This window comes from Theobroma cacao, chromosome 9, assembly GCF_053813885.1.
Source record: "Theobroma cacao isolate CCN51 chromosome 9, ASM5381388v1, whole genome shotgun sequence".
Classification (NCBI taxonomy): domain Eukaryota; kingdom Viridiplantae; phylum Streptophyta; class Magnoliopsida; order Malvales; family Malvaceae; genus Theobroma; species Theobroma cacao.
Window position 1 is genome coordinate 40,972,188 of NC_142647.1, and position 27,045 is coordinate 40,999,232.

At 30.4% G+C, this 27,045-nt stretch overlaps 1 protein-coding gene and 1 pseudogene across 1 annotated transcript; both read right to left on the minus strand.

Moving 5' to 3' along the window:
• Positions 1-467: 467 nt before the first annotated feature.
• On the minus strand, positions 468-14,931 carry LOC18589829 (aldehyde dehydrogenase family 3 member F1-like). Its single transcript, XM_018128257.2, has 10 exons — positions 14,644-14,931; positions 14,395-14,463; positions 3,175-3,271; positions 2,834-3,040; positions 2,527-2,651; positions 2,122-2,226; positions 1,865-2,037; positions 1,493-1,583; positions 1,205-1,354; positions 468-1,018 (listed from the first exon to the last, which is right to left on the minus strand). Exons 1-10 carry the CDS (start codon positions 14,842-14,844, stop codon positions 758-760), a joined length of 1,479 nt encoding a protein of 492 aa, XP_017983746.1. The 5' UTR covers positions 14,845-14,931; the 3' UTR covers positions 468-757.
• A 2,627-nt stretch (positions 14,932-17,558) lies between these two features.
• Positions 17,559-18,328, minus strand: LOC18589830 (superoxide dismutase [Cu-Zn] pseudogene; annotated as a pseudogene).
• Between the last annotated feature and the right edge of the window lie 8,717 nt (positions 18,329-27,045).

Below are 27,045 nucleotides of genomic sequence, written 5' to 3' on the forward strand. Positions count from 1 at the left end.
GTTGATACCGATTTGTAGTTGAGAATCGTCCGCCTTCGTTAACCTTAAATTCTCTAATCTCTTCCATTCAACACTCTTCACTACCCTCCTCTGTATAACGTGATCCGAATTACTCGAATTGTTGCCAAAATCTTAAAATTAGACTTTAGCAGAGACCTTGCTTGAAACAAGATCCTACTCTCCAAAACCCTATTTTAGAGAGACACCTTTTATTTCGATTTATTTGAGGACATCTTACAAGTGAATCAAACTTCGACTTATGCATTTTTCTATTCAAAGAATTAAATTCGAATCTGCTTCCTATTCTATTAAATCAAAAAGTTAAAAAGGAAAAAAACTTATCTATTGTTCTAGTTATAACTTAGTAAATGCTTTGTGCACTAGTGTTACCAATTCTTATTGCAATGCCCTTTTGTAATCTCCTCTATTTGAGGAAGGATTGATCATTTTGTCATAGTGAGATAAAATAACACAACTATATGTAGTTGATTTATGATAAAATAACAACTTTGCAACATTAAATTACAATGAGAATAGCAGAGAAATAAAGGGGATGTTCAAAGGCAGTGAAAATTAACTGCAATCATGCTTATTGATTTCTGATGTTTCTTCTCTAATCTTCTCGGTGATTGACAAGCCATTATGCTAATTGCTCAATAGCCGTGCTTGCAGGCACTGTTACACTCTTGGAGGAATTTCTTGGCATCCATTGCTAAAAAATGCTAATCATATTATAGCATATCGTTTGACGACAATGCTAGCGGACATCAAATCTCCTTCTAGACCTCTTCAACCCCAAAATGATAAGCAGCATTCCAAAATAATCGTAATTGTAAGCAGTCTCGAAGAGTTCCAGTTTGTAGTTATTCCATGGAGGAAATCTAAACCAAAAATCAGTGAGGAAGCTTCTTCTGGCGACTGCCTTGTAGTGACTAAATGTGTCAAAGGAGAATTTGCCATGGTAATTCCCAATCCCACTTTCACCGATCCCCCCAAATGGAATGGTATCAGCTGCATACTACATTTGATTTCATCCAGACCAACACATTTAAACAAATCAGGGAAATGGTTAGAGCTGAGCAGAAAGAGCTAGCTTCGCCTTAAATTCTAATCTAACCAACCTACTACACTCAGATGACTACCACTTATATTTTCAGTAAATTTTCTTCCTTGGTACTTATAATTACTTGAGAAATTAAAATACCTGAATGATTGCATCATTAAATACCACAGCTCCGGATGATGTTTGGGATACCATTCTCCTCCTAAACGTTTCATTCTTGGTGAAGGCATATATTGCGAGCGGTTTAGGCCTTGCATTAATAAAGTCAATGCTGTCTTCAATCTTATCTAACTGTCAACGAAAAAACCCGAATGTTCAAACTTCATCTTGAATGACTAGAAGAAAAGGAACTGACTGCTACTGCCAACTACTTTTGTTTCTTGAGCTAAAAGTATAAATGTGTTTTAAGTGCATATATATGGATCTTACTGTGATTATTGGAAGCAGTGGGCCAAAGATCTCTTCTGTCATTATGGTTGATTCACGTGGGGGATCCACCAGTATTGTTGGCTCAATGAACCTGCAGGGAATTGAATAAAAGAGTCAAAAAGGCAAGCAATTTAAAAAAATAAAAAGAAATGGGATCAATATCATTGGGGGATACTAGTAGTCAAGAAATTAAGCAGAACATGAATAGGGTCTTCTGTTCCAATTTTCCTAATTATCCGTGATCTAAACAAACAAAAGAAACTGTTAATCATGAACTTGTATCTTCAGCACGCTAATAGTTCAAGCTTTAGCAGTTGCATTGAAAATAATGAATCATGTATAGCTAGATGGAATAGAGAGTGGACAAGTTACAAGCTGTCTTCATCCATTGAACCGCCGTAGACAATGGAGTCTTTAACCATTTTATCAGTCAAAAGGTTTTTCAGTCTCAAGAAATGACGTTTGTTAACTATCCTTCCAACACTCTGTGATTCTCTAGGGTTATCTCCATACATTTTCTTGATTAAGACCTTCATCAACTCCACCTGGAAAAAAACGGGGTACACTGAATTTAACAATAGCATTGCTATTAACAATAGGATGAATAAAATGGATTCGAGTTGACGTACCACAGCAGATGAAAATGCCTTTTCCACTAATAGATAGTCAACCGATACACACGCTTGACCGGCACAAGATCCATATTTTGCCCCAATGATTCGATTTACAGCCACCTTGATGGAATAACACAGAACTTAATCACTGAGCAGCTTGGAATAACAGAACACATAATAATAAAAATGCATGAAAATTCAAGCTCCATATTACCGCACACTCTTCTCTTCGTATAGCAGGAATTATATTAGTGGGAGAGTGCATCTCAACAGCGCCAACCTTCTAGGGGCATAGAAATAGCACTCTCCAGTTCGTATAACTGATGATTAACAGTAATTAACTTTGCAGCAATTTAAATGGTTCATTCATTTCTGCAGGAATCATATATAGTCTTAAGTAATTTTATTAATAAAATCTACCTCTTTGTCCCAAGACCAGGATAGCGAATCAAGGACAGCCGGGCATTTTCCACCCAGCTCGAGAGTAACTGGTGTTAGATGCTTTGCAGCTGCTGACATTACTATTCGCCCCACTCTTGCACTTCCTAGCATTAGTTTAGTTTATACTTTTAATATTCCGAAACAAAAAAATATGTAAAGCAATTGACTATATTCAGGTAGAAAAACAACTATGGCAAAAAAGAAAAATTATCTTTTCGTTAACAAATTAAAAAAAGGCTCTTCAACAATTAATTAAATGGTTATCGAAGTCAGCAGTGACATATACCTGTGAAGAATATCTTGTCCCATTTTTTCAGAAGTAGTTGTTCTCCAACAGCTGGACCACCCTCAATGACCTTGATAGTTTCATTGTCAAGGTAATTGGGGAGGGTATTAAAAAGAAGAGAAGAACACGCAGGGGCCAGCTCTGATGGCTTTAAAACCACAGCATTTCCTGCAGCTATGGCTCCTAATAAAGGCTCCAAGGAAAGTGCTGTTTTATATGCAACAAAAACATAACAATTTTGAGGTTAAGCTCTTCTGGAGAATAAAAAAAATTAAATCTCATTTGGGTTTTAGTTTTTCCATATTCCTGTAAAAAAAACAAGAAAAACTTTCATCACTAACCCAAGGGAAAGTTCCAAGGTGAGATAACGAGGACAAGGCCAAGAGGTTCAGGAACCAATTCAGCATGTGAAAGCAGTGCAAATATAGGAAGTTTAGCCTGTTTAACCACAATCACGAAACAAACATGGAGGTCAGTATTATGGTATGCACGCATTCCCATCAATTGAGTTCTAACAGGGACCTTTGCTATCTTAATTTCTTAATTTTCGTGATAGAATCGGATTGTTTGACAGTGCTTTTAACCGAGCAATTGATGAATCTGAAAATTGGAATTTGACATAGTTAACAACGTAAAAGAGCAAACCCACTCTTCATAATTTAAATGAAAAGAGTGTTAAAATAATTAGAGTGATCAATTAATGGTAAGCTTTGCACATCTAATTAGGTAAGTGCGGTTTGATGGTTGTTTAAGTCTTGACACAATAAGCTTTTAATGGAAAAGCTTTTTATGTTTATTTTATTATACATATTTAGATAGTTCCTTCTTTCTTTCTACGTTACAGTATTTGCCCATTGTGAGCTACCATAAATAAAGGAGAAGAGCGAAGACAAAGACTTAGCCTTTGCTATAACTTCTTTACTTTTCCGCTGCCAACAATGCCTATGTCAATGACACAAACGAATATGCCATAATAATTAAATTAATTTGGTATTCTAATCTTCACATATAAATTCAAGATTTAACCTACATGTGATATCAGACCTACTTGTTTGAAATTATTATCCCACAAAAATTTAGAAATTTAATAAATTTACTTTATAAAATTGCATGTTGGGCGTACTTTTTTGATAGCCAGAATCCTATTTTCCAATTATCATTAGGGCTTTTGTTCATCATAATGCATAGATCAATTTGGTATAAATCTCTTCTCTTAACTCACATTGTAAAAATAGGAATTAGATAGTGAAGTTTCATATTTGAATATATAATCCAAAATCTAGTTCTTGATTAATCACTTATATTTTATGTGTTTTAATTTAAATTGGTTTCTTAAAATCAACTTACCTATATTATAAAGTTGATATCTAAGGTTTAATTACATAAAATATAAGTGAACTGAACCGATTTTGAAGAAACTCAAAACAAGTTAAGAATAGGTTTTTCGAAAATAATTTTCTTGATGATTGACCTTGGTTTTGTAGTTTTTGGAGTGTTTTGATGCATGAGTTTTGTAAAATTAGATTCTAATTAAGTTCTGACAAATTTAATTGCATTAAAAATGAGCTAAAAACCAAGAAAAATAGAGAAAACTTCCAAACAAACCCGAACGGGTCAGGTTCAGCCTCAAACGGGTCGAGCTAACCATGCAAGAGGTAGAAGAAGGCTGAACCTGACTCTTGGATGAAACCCACTGTGAAACCCAACCCTAATGTGGGATTGCTAAGTTAGAAATCCTTAGATGAGCATGCCAAATTTGTGTTTTAAACACTTAAAACTTAGTTTTATACTTAGAAAACCTCATGTTTTAATGTTTTGAAATGATATACAAGGTTTGGTTTGAAATGGAGTCCAATTGGACAAGGTTTTTGCCTTAAGTTTTAGCTACTAGAGTTTATATATCGATAGATGTTCTTCATTTGAACCTAGAAATGATTTGGATGAAAATCTATGGACTGATGTTCATCATCTATCGATAAATATAGATCCGTAGTATCTATCAATAGACAGAAACTCAAGAACTTTTAAAAAGAACCCTAAATCCTATCTATAGATAGATGCTCCTAATTTATCAATAAATGACACTATTTGTAGAAAAAAAAAAAAGGCAACACGGTATTTTTTTCATCTAAAACTATAAACATGGCACATTCTTTGAGGGGTAGCAACCCTCAGTCACATTTTTGTTAGGTAAACTCCTCTCAGAACCCCTCTCAACTCATTTTTACATCAAATCATTATTTTTAATGGTTTAAAGCTTGGTTCTTTAACTTTATGATAAAAATGACATTTTTTAAGTTTTGAAAACCTCAAAGCTTGTCTAATTAATTTTGAAAATTTTGTTTCTTGGCCTAGAAATTCTATTGGAATATTAAAGTTAAAGGTTTTGTGAATTTTCAAGCCATTGAAGCTCATATAAGGTAAAAGTAGCAGATTTATTAATTTTAGAATGGGTTTAGTGAAAGAAAATAAATTTAGTCAAAGGTGAATAACTTTTGAAAGTTCTTAGAATGGTTAATATGAGATTGTTAGTTTAGAATTTGATTGCTATGATTATTGTGTATTAGGAATGATCGAAAACTCCAACAAAATCACTAGAGAAAAGCTGTGATTGGGTCTTCAATCGAGGTGAGTGAATACATTACATTCAAAACTATTTTGATAAGTAAAATTGAAGCATGAGTTGAGAAAATTTATTAAGTATGAATTTCTGCAAATGTTTATGAAATGAAAATAATTGTGGATGAGAAAAATATTTTAAAATTTATTTTGCAACTTACTACGTATATAAATATTTTATTATGTATTAGTTTTCAAAAAGAGGGCCAAGCACTTTATTAATTGAAACATTCGATTACTCCAGTCTTCGAACTATTGTAGGCACGAGATATGATTTATGATTAATGCATGTATGCCATGATGTGTAAGTTAGATATGCTGAGGCATGAAATGTGTGATGAATTGTACAATGATTTTCCATTTAAGATGTTATGTTTATAAATATGATGCGTATTCCATATACCACATGAGGTGAATGATAAAGCATGTTGAATGTCATGAGATTATGTGTGCAATGTATGTTTTCCATACTATATGAAAAAATGGAATAGGCATGAAAAGATGCCATGAGATGAGCATATGATGTAATTTCCATATACATTATGAGATAAGTAAGCATGTATGTGATGGACATTCCACAAACGAAATGCTATGAGTGTAAGAACTCAACAAGTGCGAATGATTCCACTCACATAGGCTGTACTAACGACTTCACTCCTATGATGCATCATAAACGCTCAAGGTGCAATGGAGTTATACGTTGTCGACCCAAGGTTGATGGGGGTCAAACTATCACAATATGTGAATTTTAATCATAAAGGAATGATGACGATTGTTATGTCTATGAATTGTTGCATGCTAAGTTCATTTGGATTTTGTCTATGAGTTATACTCCATGATCGTATGAGGATGTGCTTGGTGAAGTAAACTAAACCCTAAGGATAGTCTCAAGAGGTAAGGGGATTTAAGGAGGGGTGAAAATGCAAAATTTTGCCTAGAAAACAAAGTTTTAGATCGAGCTATCTATCGATACATGTAGAACATTTATCAACAAATAGCAGACAAAATGCAATAGAAAGCATTCTACTTCAAATCTATCAATCGATGTTCATCATACATCGATAGATGAGTTACAAAATTGTAAGTTTTGACTTGTTTGAAGGTTTTTCAAAGGTGGAAAAGTTGCTAAAAGTTATGTAAACTTGTTTTCATTTTTCATGCAAATGCTATTTAAATTGTGTTTAACCATGTTTCATGAACTCTATTATTAAATTATTTATGAATGGCATGAAATTTCAAGTGTATGATTACGAAATACTCTTATCTCCTAACTTATCTCCTTCCCATTTTCACTCACAAAGTCTTTATGACTCACAAGTTATTTTTCCCATTTATTTTTGTTGCAGATCAGTGATAGCACACTCTTGCTAGCAGTCAATGCCAATATTGGGTATTTTACATTGATAAGGTTATGTACGAGATTATGATGATGACTCGAGAGCTTACATGGACACTCGAGGGTGTTATTGACCTTTAGGTGGCGTTTGGTATTTTGTTGGGAATTTGATTGCTAGTAATGTGATTGTTAGGTATGTGATTATTGGAAATGTGATTGTTATGAAAATAACTTTGTAGCGTTTGGTATAACATGAGAAAGTGATGATTGCAGAGAATGTGATTACTGAGAAGATTACATTGTAATGTTCGGTTTGGAGGTATATTACTGGGAATGCAATGTAAATTTTCAAAATTACCCTTATATATAAAAATATAAAGTTGAATTAATTTATATTATTTTTAATATAAATCTTTAACTTTTCAATTTTATTCTTAAAATAATAAGTAATAATATGATAAAATATCATGATATTTGAATATTAATTATTTAAATATTAAAATATGTGAAATTATAAAATATTTATTTTTAGTAAATTAGTTAAGTTTTTAAAAAATAAATAAATAAATTTAAATTTTTTATAAATAAATTGATTAATTTAAATAACTAATTAATTAGTGAATTAATAAATTTAATTAATTTTTTTCTTTTTTTTCTTCAACCTCTAGGTTTGTTTTTCTTTTTTTTTTCTTTTTTCTTTTTTCCTCTCTTTCTTCCTTGCACCTATCATCAGATTCAATAGTCTTGGGTAATGCAAATTCCAACGACAGCAAAACACTCAACACAAGCAAAACAACAATAATCTCTAATCAAAACTTCATTAGCAGCAAACCAAGACAGAAAAAAAAAAAAACAAAGACATGAAAGCAATAGCCCAACTTCAATTAGTGATGAATTATTAGATTTGATAGATAATCTATAAAACTTCAACTTCAAACAATCAGATCTGATATTTGTAAAATCAAAGAATATAAACCATAGACCAACTAGCCAACAATAGCATATTTGATTCAAGTGAGCAGCTACAGCAAAAAAAAAATGATGATGATGAAGATGATAAAGAGAAAGGATATAGGTGAGTGGCTAGGGCAAGAAGAAGAAGAGAAAGGTCAGGTTGTGGCAAGAGAATTTGGGAAAGAAAAAAAAAAAACGTAACTTTCACTTTACAAAGGGAAAGTTACTTTGCATTTGTGATGGAAGGGGATCACATACACCCTGTGCCCATTGTAATGACATTACAATGGGAACACTTTACAATCTATTTTAGACAAACCAAATGCTGCAATGTGAATACGCATAAAATACAAGGAATGTACCCCACATGCAGCATAGCAAACGCCCCCTTAATGTTATTGTGCACTGTGACAGTGGCACTTGTTACTATATATGAAATTCTTGAGTTTACATAATTAAGTTGAAAAGTTTTTTAATTGTGTTATGAGTTTTATGAATGAATGCATGATGATATTATATGTTAATGGATGTTATAAGACACTTCTGCATGAAATGGTGATGTTTATGATAATAAGCTTGCTTGAGCCTAACAGGTTATGCTCGTCCGAATCCATGCACCGGTCACAATCCCGCCAAGAAATGGAATGTGACACACACACGCAAGGGGTGGCTTGTGTGGGCCCTAAGAGGTCCATTTTCACCCTCTTTTTCTAGTAGCCTAAGAATTTTAATTCTAATTTATTGAATTTTTTCAAAATTTTATATGACTTTAAAATAATTATTATTTAATATTTATGCATGTTTATATATTTTCTCTAATTTACATGTATGTATTCTGTCAATTTAATTTTTTTTATAAAATATTTTAGCATGCTAAGAGTCTGTTGGCAGTATGTACTCTCTTTAGATCAGTCTCTAATTTTGTATACTCTTGAGTTGAAATTTTGTGCATAATTTAGAGGATTATATTTTTTTTTAAGTTCTAGACCTAACTTTTAATGCAATATATACTGTTTAAAACCAAATGAGATACACACAAGCTTAGTATCTTAACTAGAATATTCCATTGCATATATTAGATTGAGTATGTAAATTAAGGATTTTGGGCAAATTATAAATTCTCGGTTTGAGAAAAAAATTTATTAATTGATGTAAGTGCTTGGCTACCAAAGCGAGTCATTTGTTGAGATTAATGGATTATTTTCTTAAGCACATGTTATGAGATGGTCTTTAAATTGCTTTCTACAATTGCTTGCCCAAAAGGGATATTGTGTGAGGCAATTTAGAGTAGGACATGAAGCATCATGGTTGTGTAGTTATACCGATCTAAAGGGTCTATTTATCCAAAAAGGATAGGATTTTTCAAAAATTAGAATATTCTCATATTAGCTTTATATAGAAAGTGCCTATTAGCATATCATATTCTTTACCCAAAGTGGAGTCTATGATGGTGCACCTAGACTCTTTGGTTATTTTCTTTTTAACATATTATGAATTGTTGCTAATTATTTTGTTATTGCCCATTGACTAATAGTTGCATTTCTTGTCTTGAACAATGACTTTTATGTTATGTTATGTTCTCAATTTTTTTTTTTTGAAAGGCATGTTATGTTCTTAATTAAAGGAAAGTTTGAAACTATTGATAAACTTAAGATCTTTAAAATTAAAGTTGAGAAAAAAATTTGAAACAAATCATTAAATCTATCAAGTTAGATAAGGGTGGTGAGTATTACAGTAGGCATAATATAAATAGACGGCCAAAGGGTCAATTTGCCAACTATATAGAAAGTTGTGGAATAGTGTCTGTCACTATACACTATGCTAGTAATCTTAAACAAAATGGTGTGGTTGAAATGCAGAATCACAACCTTTAAGGATGTGATGAGGAGTATAATTAGTGGGTTATTTACTAGAATTTTTTTAAGGAGAAGCAATCAAAATAAATTTGCATATCTTGAATAGAATCTCTGTCAAATCTATACCTACAATTCTCTTTACACTTTGGACTTGATGGAAATCTAGTCTTAATCATTTATGTGTTTAGGGATGTCCTTCAAAAGTATGCCTATCGTTTCACTTATTGCTAGTTTATTAGGAACTTAGATCATTCTTAGGATTACAAATTCTACTGCTAAAGAAAGGTGGTAAAATTATTAAGGTAAAAACAACTAAGTTTTACTCTTATGATAGAGATGAAGGAGAGTATATTGAGAATTAAATATTCCTATACCTATATAGAAGGATAATATGGCACATACACCAATTTAGGGACAAGAATGAGTTCAACAAGTTCTTGATGAGGTCCCTCAGCATTAAAATATTATATGATAGATAACACAAATAAGATTCACAAAAGAAAGGAAGTTTGCTTTTTCCTGAAACATTTATGAATTTTATCTTTAAAAGGGCAACTATGATATTGGTCCTATAGTTTATCTATTAACTTTTTCAGAAGTTGTTTTCAGACGTAAATTAGATTTATGATGAGATGCAATGAAGGATAAGATACAAATCTATGTTATATAGTGTTTTATGAGAACTTGTTGAGCTAAATAATAGCTACAAACTCATTAGTTGTAAATAAAATATATAAGACCAAGAAAGATTCTTAAAGAAAGATTGAGAAGCTTAAAGTCAAGCTAGGTGCCAAAGATTTTAACTAGAAATTTTTTTTTCTTGTATCCTACAAGGATATTGTTTAAATGATTTATGACATTAGAAACTCATTATTATTTAAAACTACACTAGATAAATGTTATGATTGCCATTCTAATTGAGAATCCTATTGAAATGGTTTATACGTTATAACCTAAAGAATTTAAAAAGAATGATCAAGATCATCTTGTGTGCAGACTTAAAAGTCTATTTGTGGGCTTAAACAAGTTTCGCGCTAATGATATCTTCAATTTGATGAAGTAATAACCTCTTTGATTTTGTTGAGAACAAGGTAGACTAAAGCATAAATGTCAAGATCAGTGGAAGCAAGTTCATCTTTCTTATTTTGTATGCTTTTGATATCTTGCTTGCTAGTTGCGTCTAAGGAATTTGACATGAAAGATCTTGGGAAGCATCCTATGACTTTAAGATTTAAATCCATAAAGATAGATCTCATCACTTATTTGGACTCTCCTAATGTGCATACTTTGATCGAATGTTGAATATGTTTTATATGCTTGATTGCAAAAGTGGAGATATGCCAATTGTTAAAGTTGATAAATTGAAATTGGCATAATATCCTAAAATGATGTGAGAGGGAATATATGGAAGCAATGTCATATGCTACTGCAATAAGGAGTATGACGTAGGCTCAAGTGTGCATGAGGCTGGACATTACTTATGTAGTGGGTCTTTTGGGAAAATATTTATCTAATCCCAATAAAGATCATTAAGGAGCTGCAAAGAATGTGATGAGATATTTGAGTAGAACTAAGGATTATATGTTCGTTTATCAAAAGGTTAAAGACCTTAAACTAGAGGGTCATGTAGATTATAACTTAACCAACTATTCAAATGATAAGAAGTCCACATCTGGATATATTTTTATGTTGGGTAGGAAGTTGTTTCTTGAAACAGTGTTAAGCATACACTCTTAGCTTTCTCTATTATGCAAGTTAAGTTTGTTGCTTGTTATGGGGCTGCTACTCAAGCTATTTGGCTTGGAATCTTACTTTTGAGTTGTGTGTTGTTGATTCCATCTCTAGGTCTCTTAAGAATTATTATGATAATAGGTCTATTTTGTTGTTCACTAAGAACAACAAAAGCACTAAGGGGTCTAAGCATTTAGAGATAAAGTATTTGAAGGTTAGGGATTTTGTAAAAAAAAAATGGTGACATTGTTGTTGAGCACATTGATACTGATGACATATTGGCTGATCCTTTCATTAAGGAATTAAGACCTATAGTTTTTAGTAAACATGTTGAAAGCATGATATTTTGGGGACTTTTGATATACTTGATTAATGGGAGTATGTTATTTATGTTTTTAAAACTCTCACATTATGTTTAACATTTAATTGTGCTAAGACCTTTTTCTATGTCTTTAAACATCCATGAGATGTTTGATTTTATATTTAATGATGATCATGGTTGATTGATAATCTATACTGTTATTTGATAGGATAAAATACACTAACTCTCTAGACTTTTGACAATAATTACTCACGGGTCTAATAGTTTTTAAAATGAACAATCTGCTTTAAAAGAATATTTTCGCTGGACACATAAGTTTTGTCATTAATCAACCATCAATATTTCTGTTAGTTTGATGGTGTGGTAAAATTTTTAAGATAATTTTGTCCTTCATTAATTTTAAAAATTACCACTATATAAATTATAATTTTCCATTTTAAATTTTTTTCTCTTTTTCAAAAAAAAAAAAAATCTTTTCATCTAACCATCCATGACCAGTGATACTTCCCAAAAAAGCACTGATCTAAAGCTCCCCAAAGGAACAATGATCTAGCACTTCTGAGGGAGCTCGATCTGAGGCTCCCTAAGGGAGTGCACAATACTCCCTAAGGGAGCCCCAGGAGATCCGACCAAATTTAACATTCCATGGCCAAATCCAGCAGCGGGGTGGTTGACTAGTGTAAGGAAACATCACCAACCGATCTGAGAGAAAGGAAAATACTGGAAAAATGACATTTTAGATATTTCACATTTAGGAATTAATACCGTTCATACGTAGCAGAATATTCATTTTAAAAACTAATAGACCTGCGTGTAATTATGACCAAAAGTTGAGGGAGTTAGTGTATTTTATCCTATTTGATATTATTTGTACATGTATATATGATTTATTAAAATTGCTATATTGTATATATGCTTTGTGAAATCTTGAGATTGGTGTTTATTTCAAGAGTGATTTTAGTGGTATGTCTCATGAATGACACCAGGAAGGAACCTCAAAAATAAGTGGGAGAGATACAAACAAGTTGTTAATGCCATATAGATTTCTCATCAGGTTTAGAGAAATCAGCAAGAGGACTCACAATAAAAATAGTACATTGAGATCACATTTAGATGCTATGTTTTTGCTACACAGCCACACTGAAATCCATTGTCGATAGGATCACTAGTACTTGTAACTATGGATTGGTCATACATCAATAACTGGCATAATGGCTGTCATAATTCAATTTTAGATGTTTTTATTGGGCAAGATTGTCAAGATGTGATCTCTACGAGCTAAATTGTTTTTCTTTAAATTGTGGCCACATCAAAATTAATTCAATTATTCTGAAGTCTTTTCTAAAGTGTTTTCCTAAAATCAAAAATAAACTCCAATTAATATTGCCTAAATGGGGGAATTTTAAAATTTTCTATTTTATGGGCTATTATTAATTAGTAATTGTGATTTAATAAAATAAACTAATAATTTAGTCTTATTGTGAGACAAAACATGAAAACCCAATTAATATTAGAGTGATCAATTAATGGTCCACTTTGCACATCTAATTGAGTCAGTGTGGTTTGGTGGTTATGTAGGCCTTGACCCAGTAAGCTTTTAATGGGAGTTTTCTAGGGTTTATATATATATCTCGCTAGGTCTCTTCTTCCCTTTGCCTATTGTGAACCGCCATAGGAAAAGTGTGAAGAAGAAGACTTAACCTTGACCATAAATTCTTTGCTTTTCTACTGCAAGCAATGACTACCTCAATGACACAAATAGGTATACAATAATAATTACTGTAATTTGGTGTTCTAATCCTCACACATGGATCCAAGATTTAACTTACAAAGAGTACATGCTCTGATTGAATACAGATTCGATAAAATCCTCTATCATGAAATGGAAAGGAGAAATTAACTGGGCCATTTATATTTTTAATTTTAGTTGTGAGCTTGCATCTGACATGTGTCTTGGATGCAAACTGTCATAAATCATTTTTGTGAGATAATAAAATCTCAAAAAAGTTACTTAACAGGTAGAAAATTAATATACACTTAAAAGTTTTTTGTTTATTTTTTAAAATTATCTGCCATGGGTCCACAATTTAATTCAAAAAAAAATCTATTATGTGGAGGAAAGCTATTACTTATAAACTAAAGATCCATTCCATACCTTAATGATGTATATCCATAGCATTCTACCCCACTCAATTGTGCAATGCTCTTATTGCACTTGATTTTTCACCCATAGAGAAGAGGGACTCACTTTGGTCTAGTTTTACCTTGATCCAAGTATCTCTTATGAGGAGTCCACATCAGTAAAGAGTTTGGTAAACTTTGATATTATTTGTCACATCTCGTGTTTTTAACCCAAAAACATGTCTATTAGGTAAAAAAAATTATTATTTATAAATTTAAAACTCATATTATCCTTTACTGATGTGGATACGTGACATAAGAAAGAATTTGAAGAAGAGTGTTAAAGTCGTATAAAAACTACTAACCTTAACTTTTGCAAAATGCGATAACAGTGATGAAACCAAACATGATTATTACATAATTTAATTTCTAAAATCAACAAAGTTCATTAAAAAAATTTAAAAAAAAACCAGGAATATATAACCAAACCTACAATAAACCAGCATAAATATTCCCTCAACCATTTACATAGTGTCAGCTTAAACAAAGATGAAGAGTGTAGGGGTTAAGTTTGGATTTTTGAACCAAGTTAAAGGTGTCAGGGATGCTTTAGGATGATTACCTCTCTGCTTGACATCCATTTTTGCAAATCCTTGAGTGCAAGATTCAATGATTTCTTTATAAGTCCTACCTGCAAAGTCCCACCATGTATATGTTATGTGTACAAAACACGCACCAACGAAAACGGAAGAAAAAATTCGACGAAACTATGAAGCAGGGGTTTCCTGCTGGCAGAACCATATTCATAAACTCAATATTCAAACTAATTAAATTAGAGTCCAAACATAAAACAAAAACTTTTTCTCCTTGCCTCATCTCGAAATGCTTCAACATAATGCTTCCCTAAATCGTCTCTCAAAGCCCTGAAAATTTCTACCTCATTCTCCTTGAGAAAAGTTTGCAACCCTTTAAGCTGAGACCTCCTCCAGGATAATTCTTTGGTCTTTCCACTCCTGCAACACTCCCTCATGACCTTCAGGTCTGTCTCCAAATCAATCATAACTTTATCCATGCTTTTACGAATTATACGTGCATCTTATTTCTGCTATGTATGATCTGCTATTCTATTTATGCTTGTTGTGCAGCAAATCAGTGGAGCCTTCCTAACAGCCTACTTTCCACCAACTTGCAGTTATTATGTGGGCTCAAATTTGTTAACTTGCTAGCCCTCTGTTATAGCGATACTGACCTGACATTCATTTTTCATCGAAATACAATTTTCAAAATTGGGATATATCCCGATAAAGAGAGTCGTACTGTATTGATGGGGGCCGAGGCTCATAAAATTTTTAAAATTTTTTATTTATTATATATTTTTAATCAGGGGTGGAGAGTAATATATTTATGGGAACGTAGCTCTCAAAATGTTTTAAATTTTTTATTTGTTATATATATTTTTAATATATCTCAAAAAAATTTTATAAAAATAATAAAATGACTCTGCAAATCATACTCAATTTTATCCTAATTCTTAAGTTTCTCTACATCTCTTTCTCTCTCTCTCTCTCTCTCTCTCTCTCTCTCTCTCTTTATTTTTCTCCTCTATTTTGTTCTTTTATTTTTACTCTACTCTCTTTTATGTAACTTACCATTGAGATACATTTCATTTTTCAAAAAAAAATTATAAACTTATGAGCTTGGAAAAATATGACATAAACTACTCACCACCATTATGTGAAATTAAAAGAAGGTAAAGTTTTCTTTTATTTTCTTCTTTCTATTTAATTCTTTAACTATTTATTATTTAATTATCGTGTGAAATCCTTTATATGATTTTTAATTATTTATATTTTATACATTATAGTTTTATATTTAATATTTTTAAGTTTAAATAAAAATAAAATAAGAATATTTAGGATGTTGATGGTATTAATATTTTTTAAGTTTGATTTAAATCTGAGTAAATTGAAAATAATTAACAAATTCTTTAAAAGAAAATATACAAATTGTCCAAATAATTGCAAATATTTTAGTTGTTTATATTGAAAAAAATATTACTAGTCTTTTCAATATAGAGTCAATAATTTATGAATTTGAAACTAGAAAACATCATCTAGCACAATTTCCTAAATACTATCGTAAATCTTTTTTTCTTATTCTTTTTTATTTACATGTTATATAAAATTATTGTCTATTTTGAATCTTTTGATTGTTAATTAAATTCAATGTATTAGTTTTAAAAATTATATAAAAATATAAAAATTAAAATTTGAAATATAAATAATTAAAATTCATAATATTAACTATAAATAATTCAATACTATACATTTTTGAAATATTTTTTAATAAATGTTAGTCAATGCAATTAGAATTATTTTTATTTATAAATTAGATAAATCTTATTAATATTTATAATAAAAATATTTGTAGTAGATGCAATTAGAATTGTTATTCAGAAATTGGATAAATCTTATCAATATTATAATGATGATTTAGAAATACAATGAAACATAGTTTGTTTTTGTGAATAAAAAAGTTTTTCAATATTCGTATATTTATATATAAAAATAAAATCAGTGATGTAGTTGTTGCCTGCAACCGTTAAATTATAAACCCCACACTTGACTTCTATTTTCATTGCTAGGTTTGAAAATTACGTCCTTTGCCAATCAGATTTGTTAATATGAGTACATTCTTCGTGGATTAGTGAGCTCTTATCTCTGATTAAACAAACAAATCATACTTAATCAATTTTTTTCTTCCCACTTGGGTTGCACATGCCACACCCTTGGTGCAATGCTACGTCCAACTGTTTCATCATTAATGGTTTCTGGCGGTTTTTAAATTCTATATCAGTAAAGCAATGTACTCTCGTTGCCCTGCCGCCTTGCCATTGCAGCGTACGATAGGGGGAAACCTCAGCAGATCTGTTAACTTCAGTACATTTAAGTGACGAGTCCTGATGCTGATACCCACCGACAGTTGAATATTTGAAATTATCTTGTTTATAATTTGAAAAACTACGATGAGAATTTCAAATTTATGTACAAGATTAGTTTATTTATAAAAATATCTATGCTTTTTCTTCGCACATAATTGACATGGATTTAAAATTTGTATGTAAATATGACACTTTTTTACCTAATTTATGCCTCGTAGTATATATATTTTTACGATTTATATTATTTATATATGTTAGAATTTCTACTTTAAATTTTATTCATTTATGAGAAGAGATAAGTTTATTGTTTTTTTGTCATTATACTTAACCTTTTATGAAAGCTAATTTGAATATTACGATGGCATCTTGCTCGTTTATATTAAACGATCATCAAATTATCTGTATTCTTGTCTTTTATTACGTTTGTAATTATTATAATTTTTCTTTTAAAGAATTGATAATGTCAAAGATAAAACTTTGGACTTCATTGTTATATAAAATTAAAATAAGAAGTGAAGAAATAACCCCCAAATACATAACACACGATGTAAGATGTAGGGATATTGGAACACTTAATTATATTCAGATCTAATAGTTCTGAAACATGAATCCACACACATTGCTGTCCGTATAGCTATTTATGTTCAAGACTAGCTAGGATGTCTTAAACATGAATAGAAATAATTTGCCATCCATGCACAATGCTGTCCGAATTATTAGTTATCCTAATCCATGAGTAATCACACCTTGCAGCCAGTAAATATCTGCTGTCCAAATTTTATTTTATTTTATTTTTTGAGAGCAGCAAAATTAAGCATTCAGCACACGGAGGAACCACATTAAACTTTTAAAAGCGGCAGTAAGGAGAGGGCTCTTTCAAGTCACAAATTAAACAGACACAAGAAAAGAAATACTCAACAAGGATTCTTTTTCTTTTTATTCACAAAGTCTCAACGTCACATAAAAGTTACTCTCAAGGCCATCGCATCACGAACCGCATGTATTATTCTGGCCACCAGGATCAGAGACTTCAGCCTTGCAGACCAATTATACCGCAACCTGCTCTGCCACCAGCAATTCCGGTGGTTTTGCTAAAGCTCATGGCCCCCTTTGCCAAGGTCATCAGCATCTGCATGGACAAAAACAGCTCTGCCAATAATGGAGTGTGGCCCAGTGAGAGGAATCTGTCTGTCAATAATAGAGAAACTTGCACAGCCATCGTCACCAACAGTAACATATCCTAGATCACCAACATGGCCATTCTCATCTTCTGGGGCACCATGCTCTTTGCCAGCAGGATTAAATTGGGGTCCTGTTGACATGCAACCATTTGTTGTGTCCCCAAGGGCATGAACATGGAAGCCATGGTGCCCAGGCTTAAGACCAGAAATGTTCCCAGTCACAGTAGTTTGACCATCTCCCTCTTGAGTGAAGAAAATAGTTCCACTGACACCTTCACTGCTGCTACCGCTGCTAAGCACGGCAACAGCCTTCACCATTTTTCTATGTGATCTCAGAGCACTCCTTCACCAAAATTTTGTTATCCAATGTAATCCCAACAAATCAGATTTTCAAACTGCCCAAGATTCCTCCATCAGGCGGACACCTAAGTTGCTCTCCGTAAACCAGAAAAAACTTTTATCCACTTGCATAACAGTCAATAGAACTCTCCATTTAATTCAACTTCACAACAAGTACAATTCCACAACAACTCTGAAACAGCATGCATTTGAATGCCACCAACTCCACGGGACCTACTTCGCAAAGCTCATGGGATAATAGCTCTCACAAAACCAAATCCACATCAAACCGCTTAATCACTTAAAAATTAAAGCACTTAAATATTCAAATGAGGTATTTTTATTAAAATTAAGAAAAAATTTTACCATTTATGTTGATTAAAAATAAGAGAAATAATTGTGAATTAAAAGCATTGTTGAAATTGAAAAGTGATAAAAAAAAAAGATTTATTAAGTACAAAATTAGAGAATATGTATTTCTTTAATTATCTTGACCTTTACATAATTAGAGAAGTAAGATAAATAATTGAGAATTAATAAAATATGAGAAATGAGAGAAAATAGATATTCATTAGACACTTAATTTAAGAAATATTTAATTAATTATTTTAATTTTTATATATTTTGAATATAATTAATTATATTATTATAAAATTATAGAGCTTATAAAAATATAGGACCTAAAGCAAGGATTTTGGTGACTTTATGCTAAAGTCGGCCTGCAACCAAATTAGCTAATAAGTTCAAATCGAATTAAACTAGGAATCATTATATAATTATAAGTCTTTCTTCAAAATAACTCCTACCATGTGATGAGCCACCAAAAAAGAGAGTCCGCCTAACCACCATCTTATTCAAAGAGTTGAAATAAATTTCGACTCTTATGTATTCTTTCCTTGGCAAGTTCATCAGCTAATCACTATCTTTTTAACCATTTTGCATTGTATTTTTATCTTTGTTCTTGACCTTTGTGTTAATGTTAACATTTTATTTAATTACGTAAATTTTTGAACAAAAAATATTTGGTAGCTAGTCTGAGTGATAAAAATTACTTAATTTTTTTTTTTACAAAAAGATAAATATTTTTTTTTATTTTACTATGAATGACACAAAATTTTACTTTTATCATTACACATTTATAATAAGATTTTAGAAAGGATAATTTAACCTTACAATACATCTTACCGATAATTTATGTTAAATTATAATCATGTCATGTCTACTCTTACCTTTCATTACGTTTAATATCTTAATAATTTATTTTAAATTGATTATGATATTTTTTATCCATTTTATGTCAGATGTTACGATTTTATTTTTACTCTCACATTTTTAAGTTAAATTTTTTTAAAAAAATATTTTTTTAACATTAACATTTATTTAATTACGTGAACTTATTGTTTTGATGTAAACTTTGTTGATAACTAGTTTGATCCTTTTCCCAACAAATTGCTCCAACAAAAATTATGCACACAATTAAATATTAGCATTGCCATAAAATATTGAAATTTATTAAAGAAGGGAAAGTAATATAAAATATCCAAGATGTAATCGAAGGATGTAACGTTTCATAATAAAAATGGATTGAAGGATGAAAAGCTATTAGAAATAATGGCAAAAAAAATATGAAATAAAAAGATAATGAAATAAAATAGCATTTAAAAGAAATTCATCACAACTAAAAGCAAACTCGGAATCATTTCACATATATGGTTTCAATTGTTATGAAAAATAACTTAAAAGAACAAATAAAAATAACTTGAAAAAATAATTAAAGAGATGCAAGAAAGTATTTAGGGGGAGAGAAGAGATCTTATTCAAGTGTGTGTTTACAAATGAACTAAAGGGGCCTATTTATAGGTAAATAACCTCCTTATCTTGATAAAATTTACAAGATGAAGATAACACTTAGAAATTAGATGGATTAAATCATAATCCAATTTAATTTACATCAAATCTAGATATACATAACATAAATGGATATTCACAAAAATATTCATAACACTCCTCCTTCAATATCCATTGTATTAAGAATATGCTTCCTTAAAACCTTACAAGGAAAAAACCTCATGGGGAAAAAAATCTAGAGTAAAGGAAAAAGAGTACATAATTCTTTTCAAGAATATGCTTATAAAATACTGTCTCATTAAAAACCTTATCAAGAAAACTTAGTGGAAAAACCTTGATGAAGGAAAAGAATACAATGCGTTATTTTCTCCCACTGACAACTGCATTATTTAAAATTTTTAAAATGACGCATCTCGATCTTTTGTACCAAGTTTTCGAATGTTGCAGTAGAAAGAGCTTTGGTAAACAAATCTGCTAGATTATCACTTGAACGAATTTGTTGAATACTAATATCACGATTTTCTTGGAAATCATGAGTGAAAAAGAATTTTGACGAAATATGTTTTGTTCGATCGCCTTTAATGTATCATTCCTTTAACTGTGCTATGCAAGCAGTATTATCCTCATTTAATGTTGTTGAAATTTCTTCTTGGTTGACAAACAACACGTTTCTTGAATATATTGAATTATAGATCTTAACCAAACGCATTCACGACTTGCCTCATGAATTGTTAAAATTTCTACATGGTTAGAAGAGGTAGCAACTATAGTTTGTTTTACAGAATGCCATGAAATAGTCGTACCCCCATATGTGAATAAGTAACATGTCTAGGATCGAGCTTTATGTAGATCTGATAAATATCTTGCATCTGCATAACTAATTAAATCTGATTTCAATGCATTTGAATAATATAAACCCATATCCACTTTTCCTCAAAGATATCGAAGTATATGTTTAATTTCATTCCAATGTCTTCGAGTTGGAGAATAACTATATCTTGCTAATAAATTCACAGTAAATGATATATCAAGTCATGTGTTGCTAGCAAGATACATTAGTGCTCCAATTGTACTAATATATGGTACTTCAGGACCAAAAAGTTCTTTTTTATCCTCACAAGGTCAGAAAGGGTCTTTTTCCACATCTGATGATCTTACAACCATTGGTGAACTCAATGGATGTGCTTTGTCCATATAAAATCATTTTAGTACTTTCACTATATAATTAGATTGATGAAAAAAAATTTCATTTGTCAAGTGTTCAATCTGAAGACCCAAACAAAACTTTATTTTTCCAAGGTCTTTCATCTCAAATTCTTTCTTTAAGTAATCCACGGCTTTTGATAACTCTTCAAGAGTTCTAATAATGCTTAGATCATCAACATAAACAGTAATTATCATAAATTTAGATTCGAATCTTTTTATAAAAACACATGGGCATATAGGATCATTTTTATAGCCTTCTTTCAACAAATATTCATTAAGGCGATTATACTGCATGCGTCCAGATTGTTTTAATCCATATAAAGATTTATTTAATTTGATCGAATAAACCTCTTGGGAATTCAAATTTTGTGCTTCAGGCAATTTAAAGGATTTTCATATAGATATCATTATCAAGTGAGCCGTATAAATAGGATGTAACTACATCCATCAAATGCATTTCAAGCTTTTCATGTATTGCCAGACTAATTAAATATCGAAATGCAATTGCATCCACCACAGGAGAATATGTCTCTTCATAATCAATACCAGGTTTTTAGATAAAACCTTGTGCGACAAGCCGTGCTTTATATCTCACAATCTCATCTTTCTCATTTCGTTTTCGCAAAATACCCATTTATATCCCACTGATTTTACGCCATTTGGCGTATGGACTACAAGTCCAAAAACTTTATGTTTTACAAGTGAATTTAATTCCACTTTGATTGCGTTTTTCCACATTGGCCAATCATTTCCATGTCTACATTCTTCAACAAATGTAGGTTCAAGATCTTTATTTTCTTTCATAATATTGAGTGTTACATTGTATGCAAAAATATTGTCAACGTTTGTTTCATTTCGATTCCATCTTTTTCCCGCCATGACATAATTTATTGAGATCTCTTTATTTTCACTAATTTCAGGTACCTGAATTTCTTCTGAAATTATGTCAGGAGTCTCTTCTGGAGTTTTTATATTCTCTTCTTGACCTTTTTGAATATTTACTCTTTTTCTTTTTCAAGAATTTTTATCTTTGGAATCGATTGGTCTTCCACGCTTCTAGCGTGTCTTAGACTCATTAAAAGCAGTAGATTGTCCTACATCAATTCTGATTAGAGCATTTGCAGTTGGTATATGAGATTTAGTTACTCTTTTTAAATCAGTAAATGCATCTGACAACTGATTTGCTATATTTTGCAAATAAATTATCTTTTGAACTTCTTGTTCACATTGATTTGTTTGAAGATTAAAACTAGATATTGATACTGTATTCTAAGATATTTCCTCTTTCAGCTACTTATTTTCTCCACCTAATGTTGAAAAAATTGTTTCAGCAAAATGACAATCAGCAAACCTTGTAGTGAATAAATCTTCTATTAAAGGTTCTAGATATTTAATTATAGATGGAGATTCATGGAGATTCATATCCAACATATATTCCTAACCTTCTTTGATGACCTATCTTTGTGCGTTGTGGTGGAGCAATTGGAATATATACCGCACGTCCAAAAATTCTTAAATGATAAATATTTGGTTCTTGACCATAAACCAATTGTATATGGGAGAATTTATGATAACTCGTTCGCTTGATACGTACAAGTACTACTGCATGCAAAATGGCATGTCTCCAAGCAGAAATTGAGAGTTTGAATTTCATAAGTAATGGCCTTGCAATTAGTTTAAGGTGTTTCATAAACGATTTTGCTAGACCCTTTTTTGTATGAACATGACTAACTGATTGTTCAATATTCATTCCAATAGACATGCAATATTCATTAAAAACTTGAGATGTAAATTCACCAGAATTGTCAAGACGAATTGTCTTGATTGCATAATCAGAAAAATGTGCTCGCAAATGAATTATTTGTGCAAGTAATCTTACAAATACCAAATTACAAGTTGATAACAAGCACACATGTGACCATCTTATTGATGCATTGATGTATGGGTCTACATATGTAACCTTGAATACGTTCCAAAAATGTAGGGGATTCAATCCCAACTTTAACTGGTGATAACTTTATAATTAATTTACCTTGAGAGCATGCAGCACATGAGAATTCATTAGATTGAAAAATCTTCTAATTTTTCAATGGATGACCACATGAATTTTCAATAATTTTTGTATCATTATTGATCCAAGATGGCCTAACCAGTCATGCCAAACATTAAAATTATCAGTAAACTTCTGGTTTACTATAACATAAGTTTCAATCATTTTAATTTTTGTGTAGCACATTCTAGAGGACAAAGTGGGTAATTTTTTCAATATACATTTTTTACCCAATACAATAGATATAATATAAAAGTATTCAGTGTCTCTTTCATTCGTCGTCTCAATATAATATTCATTCAAATAAATATCTTTAAGATCTAATAGAAAATAATGTATCTTTTATTATAAACTTTGTTCCTCTAAGTAGTGAAATATTGGCTCTTCCAGAGCCTTCAATTAATCTTGTACTACCAGATATTGTATTGACATTAGCTTCTTCCATTATCAAGTGAGAAAAATATTTCTTGTCTTTAAATATAGTGTGCATTGTAACACTATCTATTAGACACATATCTTCATCATTGATCCTGGATCTAACCAGATGAATATCTATATTTTCTTCAAGAAAATAAAACATATATAGTAAGAAACTTATATAAGAGAACATTAAATATAAACTTTGTTATTAAAACACAAAAAAAAAATCTTCCTAATAGACATATTAAAACACATTAACTTTTTAATAGAATTATACTAAACATACCAAATTCCTAATAGAATTGTATTAAAACATATCAACAAATAATTTAAGAAATTTAATTATTGGAATTTCCATTACCAATCAAATGATCAATCCTTCCATCAGGGTGGGCAAAAAACCAGCAACATCCAAGTGTATTATATCAACTTGGCTATCATCTTCAACAAAATTTGTTTCAATATTTTTTTCTTTATCTTTTAATGATGCTTGATAAAGTTCAACAAGATATTTTGGTGTACGATAGGTAAGTGACCAATGGCCTTTCATGCCACATCGATAACAAACATTTTTTATATTCTTTTTACTTTGTCCACCATTGTCTTTTTCTTGTATCTCTTTACTATTCATCCACTTCTTGTGGGTATTCTTATTATCAGAATAATAATTTGTGTAACCACCACGATTGTTATAATTATAACGACCTTTTCCACATCCATGATTACAATCACGACCACGACCAGAATTTCTAAATAATGTCACATTCACTTCAAGGAATGGAGCAAAACCAGTTGGGCGATATTCATAATTTTTCATCAATAACTAGTTATTTTCCTTAGCCACAAGGAGACATGAAATAAGTTTAGAGTATTTCTTAAAGCCTTTTTCACGATATTGCTACTGCAAGAGTGCATTTGAGACATGAGAAGTAGAGAATGTTTTTTTCTAACAAATCAGCATCAGTCACCTTTTCTCCACACAATTTTAGTTTAGAACTAATTTTATATAATGCTAAGTTATACTCACTTACAGTTTTAAAATCTTACAATCGCATATGCATCCAATCATAACGAGCTTTTGGCAGAATTACTGTTTTTTGATGGTCATATCTTTCCTTTAGACTTTTCAAAGATTAATTGGATCTTTTATAGTGAAATACTCAATTTTTAATCCTTCATGAAGATGGTGGCAAAAGAAAATAATTGCTTTTACCTTAAACTGATTGGATGCTTTATTTTCTTCTTTGATTGTGTCTCTAAGACCCATAGCATCTAAATGGATTTCAACATATATAATCCAAGATAGATAGTTCTTGCCAATAATATCAAGAGTCACAAATTCAAGCTTTGTAAGATTTGATATTGTGATAACTTAAAAGAAGAACATAAATGTTAGTATTACACAATATATCATAATTGGCAAGCAAAACAATAAATTGACTAATGAAAAAAAATTAATATAAAATTAAAAATTGACTTACTATAAATTGGTAAAATTTGGGCAAAACAATAAAGTGACAATAGACAAAAATTACTTAAAGAAAAATTAAACTTCAACTTTGTGAAGCTTGAAAGTGAGAGATTAGAGAATCGTGCTGATAACGATTATAAAAATAAATTAAAAGAACAAATAAAGATAACTTGAAAGAATAATTAAAGAGAAGAAAGAAACTATTTAGAGGGAGAGAAGAGATCTTATTGAAGTGTTTGTTTATAAATGAACTGATGGGGCTTATTTATAGGCAAATAACCTCCTTATCTTGATAGAATTTATAAGATGAAGAGAACACTTAGAGATTAGATGGATTAAATCCTAATCCAATCTAATTTATATCAAATCTAGATACAGATAATATAAATGGATATTCACAAAAATATTCATAACATCAACAAAATTCTTGGGAAAAACTTTAAAAGACTATAATGAAAAATAAAAGAAATAAGTCCATTGCGCTTTGTTTTTAAAAAAAATAATAATTTTTTTTTAATTAAAAGGTAAAATAACCTGATGACCTATATTTCCCAGTTCTACAATAAAAATAAAATCAATGGACTATATTAATGTTTACAAATCTAATGGCAACTAATTAATGACCTTAGAATAATGTCACGAAAGTTAAACAAATGAACCAAATATTTTGGTGCGAGAATTTCAAGTTTTTGGAAACTTAAATTTTCCACATAGCATGTGGATATTTTTCATTTTAATGATTATATGAATTTCCTTTAATTTCTATGCCTTTAAATGAATTAAATTATTTTTTAATGAAAAAAATAGAAAGTTATTGTTCAATAAAAATAGTAAGTTTGTCCTGGCGAGTATCTAATCTAAACTATATTGATTCCTATCTACATAATTACTATACATTCAACACCTACACTTTTGAAGCAAGAGAAAAAAGAGATGAAAGTTCAAAAGACGCTAGCAAAGACGCGATCAGTGAAAGTTAGTATTTGAAAAACCAATTTCAATCAAGTAAAGTTCAATTATTAGGACCCTTTGGTACGTCTTTTCTTGCTGTGACAGGTTCTAAAATGTTGAGTTATTTTTTTTTTTTTTTCTTTTGAAAAGTAGAAAATGTTGAGTTCTTGAATATGGAATTTAGTCTTCAATTTCATACTTCCATTATTGAATTATTGTATTGCTTTATAGCCTATACGACAAGGATTAGCTATTCATTTTTTTGTTAGATACTTGAACTGAAAATTCTCTAATCTATTTTTCTTTTTTGATTAATTGACTCAAACCGTTATTAAAACCCTCTAAATAATGGAAATGTGTACTATCTACAATTACAGTGATTTCTCCTACAATGTTAAAATTTACTTTATTACTCAATTTATTAATGAAATATATTATTAAATTATTTAACTATTCTCCATGATCTTCAAACAAAATGATATTCAAATTATATATCAACTAAAAACTCCTGCAACGTAACGTGAGCCGGTAACTAGTTTGACTTAATAACGAATGCATGTATTACTTTTATATATATATATATATTAAAAAAAAACTAATGCATGTATTGCTTACTCAAAGCTGAAATCCCTCTTGCCCGGAAGTAAAAAAAAACTGTAATTTTGTAAGTATATTATTAATATATGCTTTTCAGCATACTTATCTTATTATAAAAAAAATTAGTTTTGCTTCATTTCATTTTATTATTTCATTTATAAATGTTTTTTTAATTTTCCTTAAATTAGGATTTTATTATTTCATTCCATGGTTTATATAAGAATTTATGCATTTTACATAGCCTTAGGTAAATTTTTTATGTATTTAAA

Coding starts and splice junctions, on each gene's coding strand:
- LOC18589829 (XM_018128257.2), bottom strand. CDS start 14,844: ATGGATAAAGTTATGATTGATTTGGAGACAGACCTGAAGGTCATGAGG. Junction 3,041..3,174: donor ACCTTGGAACTTTCCCTTGG/GTTAGTGATGAA, acceptor CATATAAAACAG/CACTTTCCTTGGAGCCTTTA. Junction 1,355..1,492: donor CACTGCTTCCAATAATCACA/GTAAGATCCATA, acceptor TTTCGTTGACAG/TTAGATAAGATTGAAGACAG.